At 44.3% G+C, this 9,484-nt stretch overlaps 1 protein-coding gene across 2 annotated transcripts in view; it reads left to right on the top strand.

Annotated features, from left to right (window-relative positions):
- Nucleotides 1-6,921, top strand: part of LOC143484255 (thioredoxin domain-containing protein 11-like) — a 13,841-nt gene extending 6,920 nt beyond the window's left edge. For both annotated transcript variants that reach the window (XM_076982889.1, XM_076982888.1), the window contains exons 6-12: nt 164-276; nt 757-957; nt 1,101-1,701; nt 2,551-2,693; nt 3,262-3,374; nt 5,156-5,236; nt 5,743-6,921. In XM_076982889.1, coding sequence (XP_076839004.1) covers nt 164-276; nt 757-957; nt 1,101-1,701; nt 2,551-2,693; nt 3,262-3,374; nt 5,156-5,236; nt 5,743-6,250 — 1,760 coding nt within the window. In that variant the 3' untranslated portion in view covers nt 6,251-6,921. The remainder of the gene's footprint in view (nt 1-163; nt 277-756; nt 958-1,100; nt 1,702-2,550; nt 2,694-3,261; nt 3,375-5,155; nt 5,237-5,742) is intronic.
- The last annotated feature ends 2,563 nt before the right edge of the window (nt 6,922-9,484 follow it).

The following is a 9,484-nucleotide window of genomic DNA, read 5'->3' as shown; positions in this document are numbered from 1 at the left end:
AACCCAACCCTAATCCTAATCTCCAACACCCCACCCAGCAGACACACGCACACACTGCAGTGACGACATGCACACGTTGGCTGATCATACACAGATTAGATTATAGATTAGATTAGATTTGTAGATTGAACTGAGTGGACCAGCTTCTCTCTGATTGGTGTAGATTCTCAGGGGGCGGTGCGATTTGGTGTAGTGACGAACCCGGAGGTAGCAGAAGCCATTTCAGTGAGGGAGGATGAGACTGTGTATCTGTACCGCCATTTTAACAGGTCACTGGTGAGTGCACGCACGCACGCACACACACACACACACACACACACACGCACACATACAATATTAACTCTGCCTTTCCCATCAGACATTACTGACAAGTCTGACCAGTTTTTGCTTAGCTGACTGACGACTGAACATCAATTCAGCAAGTTGTCAGAACTCCACACACACACACACACACACACACACACACACACACACACACACACACACACACACACACACACATAACCACGGGAGTCCTGCCCTACAGAACGTCTTATACGCTCTACCTGTGGCAGAATAACCAAGCGTTAGTAAAGAGAGCAGTATTAATATTCATAAAAATCAGTAAGTAAGTAAGAGTAAGAATGGAAAGGACAATAACCAATCTTAGGGTTTAGTGTTATTAGTAACATCTTAAGGGTTTGGTTTTGGGCTTTAATGCTGTTAATGCAACTGTGTGTTTCTCTGAGACGGTCTCATCATACTATGTCTGAACAGGTGTTCCCCCGGACAGAGAGGAACTTCACACCTGAGGCCATCTGTGATTGGGTATATGAGAACAGAGAGAATGTCATTCACTGGATTCTGCCAATGGGAACCAAGAGCTACTCTCTGGAGGCAGAGCTGCACAAAGGACCTGCCCTGCTCACGTTCCTCCCACACAATCCACTCAGAGCCAGTCAGCAGCTGCTGTCTGAGGTACACTCCGCCCACTTTGTAGTCTCTACAGACTTTTTTAGTCTGTTTTTCTTATTCCCAACCTCTCTTACTTACAAACTTATGCTCTCTCTCTCTCTCTCTCTCTCTCTCTCTCTCTCTCTCTCTCTCTCTCTCTCTCTCAGGTAGCTGATATCGTGCTGCGTTATCACTCATGTTGTTGGTCGGACCTCCAGGATGAAGGCCTCTTCCCCTCTCTGCTGCCCCACTCAGGGTCTGCCTCGTCTGGGCAGTCGTATTGTCAGTCTCTGCTGCTGCCAGGGCAGAGATCTGCTACTACTAATGCCAGTGCTAGTGTCTGTGAGCTATGTCTAGACCACACCCTTGGGACCTCTGGCCCTGCCTTGTTCTCCAAGCCCCGCCTCCTCTGCTTCCCCCAGGACCCCGAGGCCGTCCTGGGCTGGTATAAGAGGCTCGTGCCTGTTGTGGCGCCCCCTGTCTGCAGCAGTGTGCAGCAAACCTACAACCCGTTGGCCCGCTACAGCGTGTGCTGCCGGAGCCTGCGGGTGTCCGTGCCTCCACACTGCCCCCTGCAGGCCGACGCCCTGGCAGGCCTGCGCTGCCGCTCCAACAGGACACTCCACTTCTACCTGCTGGACTCTCGCCTCTCCTGGCCTCTGGCCCGCAGGCTCGGGGCGCTAGGCAACCGGAGCACGTTCAGCACTATTGTCGACCTGGGAGACGAGACGCACTACGTACTGGAGGATGTTGGGAAAGAGTCACTAGGTACACACACACACTCACGTGACCTCACACACACTTGCGTGACCCCACACACGCACACGCTCATTCACACACACTCACAACACTCATTCACACACACTCACGTGACCTCACACACAGACACACAAACACACTCATTCACCAACACTCGCATGATCTCACACACCTCCAATAAGAGGTTTTGCAATAAGAAAATGTTACAAAACTCATCTTGGCAGATTTAACAGGACATACAGGATTATTTTCCTTCGGGATTTTAGGGAGAAATTAGAAACTGTGAGGATTAACTAGAATAAGATTTCAAAATTATCTAGAGTAAGATTATCGCAGTACTTATCAATTGGTTTAACAACATCACTCTGCCAAACAATGAATAATCTGCACTTTAACATGTAAGCAGAATCTTGTTTCTTTGGTAGAGGAAGTGTTTTATGTTGCCACCAATTTCACTTTTGAAGATTTTAGACCTTTAGGCACAAATCTTCTAATAGGTCAGATGATCGTCATTGTTCCAGCAGTAAGAGATTTTGATCTAGTAGTATTTCTTTGCTTTCATCAGTTTTCTTGAGTTAGTGTCTCGTTTGAGGCATTTAAAGAGTTGATTAGGGTTAGAACAATTATGTGTGTACGTATTATTGATTTTAGTATTCTCTATTTCTTCATTAAGGCTATGTATTAAATCTAATGCATTTCTGAAGTATTAATTACATACAAACTTTTTTCCACCTGACATTTTGGTTTGGCGGGTATTATACAACAAGTCTCTAGTCCCTGTGCTCCTCCCAGCCTCTAGGGGGCAGTGTGTTGCAGACTGAAGTGTGAGTCAAGTCTGTCCCTCTGTCTGTCCTGCAGAGCACTTCATTCTGAACTTCAGCACCCCATACAGCACCCTCCATAGGCACCTAGTGGGGCAAAGAGAACTCAATCCCCCACAATTCCTCATTCAGGAAGTGACAACACACACGTTCATGGACGTAGTGATGGACCCTGAGAGGGTGAGGATATGGTATGGCTGCAGCTTTTGCAGTTTTGCATACACACATGACAAGTTCAGAGTTCACCAACAGAGCAAAATGGTACCTGCAGTACCAAAACATGCCAGCAGGTGTCTCAAAGTTGCACCTGTACATGTTCAACTTCTCTTGTTGAGTTTAAATTTAAGTTTACACTGATGTTCCTGACCTACTGACATAACTGCATGTGTGAACCACAGACAAGTGAGAAAATGAAGCCTCGCACACATGTTCAGTGTTTCCCGTTAAGATTATGGCTGCTATCTTAGTATGAGCTGACATGTCGTATAGTGGAACGTAGCCCAATGTTCTAATAACTAAACACTAAAAGCAAAACCTCTCTCTCTCTCTCTCTCTCTCTCTCTCTCTCTCTCTCTCTCTCTCTCTCTCTCTCTCTCTCTCTCTCTCTCTCTCTCTCCTCTCTCTCTCTCTCTCTCTCTCTCTCTCTCTCTCTCTCTCTCTCTCTCTCTCTCTCTCTCTCTCTCTCTCTCTCTCCCTCCCTCCCTCCCTCCCTCCCTCCCTCCCTCCCTCCCTCCCTCCCTCCCTCCAGGATGTATTGGTGTTCTACTACACCAGCTGGTGTGGTTTCTGTACAGTCATGAACCATGTCCTCCTGCGTCTTGCCCTGCTCTTCCAGGGAAATAGCGCCCTCCTAGTGGCCAGGTGACGCACTGTTTTTGTTATTTATTACACATTGTTTCTAGTTGTGAATGATGGTCAGTGGCAATTGAGTACAGTGGAACCTCAGTTAGCGAACGCCTTTGATAGCGAACAATTTGGATAACAACCAAAAAATTTGCACTGGATAGCGGACAAAATTTCAGATGGTGAACAGTATTAGACCATTAATGGTGTGGTTAGTGCAGTATTAGATCATTAATGGTGTGGTTAGTGCAGTATTAGACCATTAATGGTGTGGTTAGTGCAGTATTAGATCATTAATGGTGTGGTTAGTGCAGTATTAGATCATTTTTGGTGTGGTTAGTGTAGTATTGGGTCATTAATGGTGTGGTTAGTGCAGTATTAGATCATTAATGGTGTGGTTAGTGTAGTATTGGGTCATTAATGGTGTGGTTAGTGTAGTATTGGGTCATTAATGGTGTGGTTAGTGCAGTATTAGATCATTAATGGTGTGGTTAGTGCAGTATTGGGTCATTGATGGTGTGGTTAGTGCAGTATTAGATCATTAATGGTGTGGTTAGTGCAGTATTAGATCATTAATGGTGTGATTAGTGTAGTATTGGGTCATTAATGGTGTGGTTAGTGCAGTATTGGGTCATTAATGGTGTGGTTAGTGCAGTATTGGGTCATTAATGGTGTGGTTTAGTGCAGTATTGGGTCATTAATGGTGTGGTTTAGTGCAGTATTGGGTCATTAATGGTGTGGTTAGTGCAGTATTAGATCATTAATGGTGTGGTTAGTGCAGTATTAGATCATTAATGGTGTGATTAGTGTAGTATTGGGTCATTCATGGTGTGGTTAGTGCAGTATTGGGTCATTAATGGTGTGGTTAGTGCAGTATTGGGTCATTAATGGTGTGGTTTAGTGCAGTATTGGGTCATTAATGGTGTGGTTTAGTGCAGTATTGGGTCATTAATGGTGTGGTTAGTGCAGTATTGGGTCATTAATGGTGTGGTTAGTGCAATATTGGGTCATTAATGGTGTGGTTAGTGCAGTATTGGGTCATTAATGGTGTGGTTAGTGCAGTATTGGGTCATTAATGGTGTGGTTTAGTGCAGTATTGGGTCATTAACGGTGTGGTTAGTGCAGTATTGGGTCATTAATGGTGTGGTTAGTGTAGTATTAGATCATTAATGGTGTGGTTAGTGCAGTATTGGGTCATTAATGGTGTGGTTTAGTGCAGTATTGGGTCATTAATGGTGTGGGTTAGTGCAGTATTGGGTCATTAATGGTGTGGTTAGTGCAGTATTGGGTCATTAATGGTGTGGTTAGTGCAGTATTGGGTCATTAATGGTGTGGTTAGTGTAGTTACCAGATTTCACAGTCAACAATTGAACTGAGCAAGAAAATGATGAGTTTGAACGAGGCATGCGTGCGTCTGATATCACCGCACGATATTTGTTTACTAAATGTTTTCTTATGTTTAAATGCTTTCTATAATATTTTTATGATTATTTAACTCCATTTATACTGTATTATAACTGTTCTCATTTATAAAAACATACCTCTATATCCTATATCTATATTTCCTTTATTTCTTATGGGGAAATTGTTTCGGATAGCGAACATTTCGGGTAGCGACCAACTTTTCTGAAAGGACTGTGGTCGTTAACCGAGGTTCCACTGTATTAGAAACCAAATTGTATGATAGTTTTCTGATAAGGAAGTGTGGTAGCGATGCTGCGGCTGTGGTGGGAATCAGTGTTCACAGTGAAAACTCTGAGATGGTGATGATGTAAAGAGATGTGTGATGTGGTTGCCAGGGTGAATGTTGCCCTTAACGACCTTCCCTGGGAGTTCATGGTGGACCATCTGCCCTCAGTCCTGTTCTTCCCCAGACACAGGTAGTGTGTGTGTGTGCGTGTGTGTGCGTGTGTGTGCGTGTGTGTGCGTGTGTGTGTGTGTGTGCCTGCCTGAATGTGAGTGAGGATGGCGGTGTTTGTGATTGTATCTGTGCGAGTGTGTGTGTGTGTTTATGGATGTGAGCGTAAATGTGTGTTCATGTGGGTGGGTGTGTGTGGATGAGTTTGTGTTTGTGTGGGGGGTGTGTTTGTGTTTTTGAGGTTTTTGTTAGATTTTCAGTGAAAATTTGTTTGTTTAAGGTATAATGTATATAATAATGCTATAATAAACTCCCACTGTCCTCTCCTCCTTCTCTCCTCTCATCCTCCCTCTCCTTCATCTCTTTTCTCTCTCTCCTCCATATCTCTCCTGTCCTCTCCTCCATGTCTCTTCTCCTCTCCCTCTCCCCTCTCCCTCTCTCCTGCATGTCTCTTCTCCTCTCTCTCTCTCTCTCTCTCTCTCTCTCTCTCTCTCTCTTTCTCTTCTCCTCTCCCAATTTTTCCCACAGGAAGCAAATGAGCGTAAAGTTCCCAGAAGACACTGCTGCTACTCTACCCAACCTGGTTCGCTTCATCCTCCAGCACACCAGCCACTCCCCCCAGGGTCACAGGGCGGGGCCTAAGTCTCTCCTGGAGGCGGAGCTTCGGGCCCTTCAAGGGGAGGTCCTTTCACTGCAGCAGGCGCGTGAGCGACTCTCCAAACAGCTGACTGCTCTGTGGCACGAAAATCACCGTTTGGCACTGCACGCGCATGCACTGCAGTCCCAGAATGCCGAGCTGATGTCCCAGAATGCCGAGCTCCAGGCCCAGAGCGGGCGTCTCCAGACGCAGTACCGTGAGAAGAGCCGTCAGCTGGGGGACGCTGTGAGGCGCTTACAGGATCTGGCAGCAGCTTCCAAGGACCTCCTGACGGAGAACTCGCTGCTGAAAGTCCTGCTCAGGATCCTGAAGGAGAGGGAGAGTCAGGGTGAGGGCGGGGCCGAGCATGAGGGGCGGGACCAGCAGGAGACTTCCTGACCTCTTGAGTGGGACAATGAGGGGAAGAGTTGTCATGACGGCGATCCTGGAACGTTCTGGTGGAGACCTTCAGAATCTTCCACTGTGGCTATGAGGGAGAGGAGTAGAAATGACCATGTTGAAAAGACACAACGTGTAGTTGGTGAGGTGTAAAACTTCAATGTGGATGAAGGAGCTGCTCTATTACGCCCCCTAGAGGTGGGTCGGGTGTAGGGTGCTGGAGTGGCCCCCACAGCCCAGCGGTCTGAAGCTAGTGTGGAGATTGAAGACCTCCACGTGCTCAGATCAGACGGAGGGGTGGGTGGTGTGCCTGTGGCAGGGAGGTGTTTGGTTACCTCTGTTTTCTATGAACAAACAAACCTGACAGGACAAAGAAGTCTGAGGCCCTTACAGTGTTGATTTAATAACAGAACAAACATCCACCATCAGTGCTTTCGTATCCTCAGAGATGCGCTAATGCTGTCTAGAGATTCAACAGCTGAAGCTGAACACATGTCTCTCTCAGCCTCGCTATGGAATCACATTTGATTTTCCTTAATTATTATTATTTTTTGGCTAAAATGATCTATTTTTCCACAGATCCTCTGGCCATGTCTGTCCTCGTTGAGGTTCGTGGCCGGGTCCGTGTGCAGCTCGGTGTTTCTACTGATTAAATGCGTTTTTGTTCATGACTTCTGTGATCATGACTTGGGTTCTTTCACAACTGCAACCCTGACCTTGTAAACCTGAGCTTCTGTCTGGCCCAAAACAGGTAGCTAAATGAACAGTGATCTGAATGACACTGTGGCTCTTCTTTAGATGCCTGGCCAACACAGTATCTCCACCTAACAAGATTAAAATCACATGGTCAGTAAGCTACATCGGGTACTCTGCTCTGGACATACAACAGTTCTCTCCTTGTTGTGCCTGTCTGGGGCCGTCTGGGACGGGCCGTGTGTAAGGATTATGGATGACTGGTCTCTGAGAATAAAATTGATCAGTCACCTGTCTGGGCAGCAGCATAGTTGTGATCTGGTGGGAGGAAAAAGTAACAAATTAATATTTAAAACACAATAATAACAAATAATAATAAGCACTTTGTTTAAAATGGCATTTAGGAACGTTAAAAATAATTCACATTCTTCATTTAAATGGTCACACTTGCAACATTGAACTGATACAGGATCAGTGTCTAAAGGTACATAGACTAAATTTCACCTTCAGTGAAAATGAGGTCACACAAGCTTGAAGGTGTTTGGTAGGTAATGTGTTCCTCATTTGTTCCTTGATTTTGGGATGTTTTCTCTGGTGGTAAGCGGGGAGCTACAGCTCTGCAGGAGCTAGCTAACTCTTCATAGCAAACTTTTTGTTTGCTTTTCTTGCTCAGATATTAAACTTAATCTCTGGAGGAACAAACCCCCACTGTTGTAACTTCCTGCGTGACCCCCCGGCTGGAATAAAGCCGTGTATGACCGACCCGTGGTGTACTAAACCCTCCGCAGTACCACCCTCCCTAGATATCGACAAAATGCACAGGTGTAAATACAGATATAAACAATAATATGGGGTTTTATGGCTTATGGGCTGGAGAACCTGAGAATAAAGTTATTATTTTTATAATATAATAATAATATAATAATTTTATAATTATTATTTTTTATCTTCATGGAGTTTATTCATTAATCCTCCTTGTGTTATGAGCCGCCACATTTTCCCTAGATGTTTTTAGCCCGATATCACAGTCGGCAAGTAAATAAATATTCTGATTATTCTAAGAAAGCAAAACAAGACAAACAAATCAGAACGACACGGAGAATATTAAAGGTACTCGCTGCCAGGGTTTTCATAGATCCAAGTCGGGGAGCTTTTCTGAGTAATGAGACATCCTGTTGGTGGGGCCATGGAGATAACTTCTCAACACTTACTTGACAAACAGGGTGTGATGACGTACGGAGGAGACCAAGATCCAAGATGTGTGGTTTAACCATAGATAGATGCTCACTGGTCGGCCTCTTTTTCACGCTGTGATGTCGGCAATTTTGCAAGACTCGTCAAGCCTAAACTGGTGTTATTATTCACAATGGTCAGGTAATATAATGGCCAGGTGATATAATGGTCAGGTAATATAATGGTCATGTGCGCTTAGGTTAGTTGGGATTATTGAACGGATAATGATGTTTGTTAGTCAGTGTGTCTAAGATAAACAGCATCATAAACTTCATACGTGAATAACTTAATGAGAGAATAGGTTTAACTGTTGAGAGAATGGGTTTAACTTAATGAGAGAATGGGTTTAACTTAATGAGAGAGTGGGTTTAACTGTTGAGAGAATGGGTTTAACTTAATGAGAGAATGGGTTTAACTGTTGAGAGAGTGGGTTTAACTTAATGAGAGAATGGGTTTAACTGTTGAGAGAATGGGTTTAACTTAATGAGAGAATGGGTTTAACTTAATGAGAGAATGGGTTTAACTGTTGAGAGAATGGGTTTAACTTAATGAGAGAATGGGTTTAACTTAATGAAAGAATGGGTTTAACTTAATGAGAGAATGGGTTTAACTTAATGAGAGAGTGGGTTTAACTTAATGAGAGAATGGGTTTAACTTAATGAGAGAATGGGTTTAACTGTTGAGAGAATGGGTTTAACTTAATGAGAGAATGGGTTTAACTGTTGAGAGAGTGGGTTTAACTTAATGAGAGAATGGGTTTAACTGTTGAGAATGGGTTTAACTGTTGAGTTAGTCAGTGGGTTGTCTGGCCACAGCTGCCATGACTCTGTGTGCTTAGCCGGCATACAATAAGAAATGTCAAAGTTAATAACTATTCAGAAACATCCCACTGTATTGCTGATTCTCCAACTTGTTCAGAAGACTGGTTTAAACAGAAGCTTGCTCAGCTGTTTTCTCCAGTATTCATGTATCTCCCAGACAGGGCCAGCCCTTCCCTTAGGAGGGCAAATGCTAGGGGCTCCGTCTGTCCAGGGGGAAGAATGAATGAATGTTGAACAATGAACAATGGATAAATATGAAAACAAGCAAAGATTATACAGTGGGGAAAATAAGTATTTAGTCAGTCACCAATTGTAATGTAAAATCATTTTGTCTGACTTTTAAAGAATTTATTTGCAAATAATGGTGGAAAATAAGTATTTGGTCACCTACAAGCAAGATTTCTGGATGTCACAGACCTGTAACTTCTTTTTTAAGAGGCTCCTCTTTCCCCCACTCATTACCTGTATTAATGGCACCTATTTGAAG

Source organism: Brachyhypopomus gauderio, chromosome 20 (genome assembly GCF_052324685.1).
Source record: "Brachyhypopomus gauderio isolate BG-103 chromosome 20, BGAUD_0.2, whole genome shotgun sequence".
NCBI lineage: Eukaryota > Metazoa > Chordata > Actinopteri > Gymnotiformes > Hypopomidae > Brachyhypopomus > Brachyhypopomus gauderio.
The sequence above is the reverse complement of the archived record's forward strand: the minus strand, read 5'-3'. Positions and strand labels throughout refer to the sequence as shown.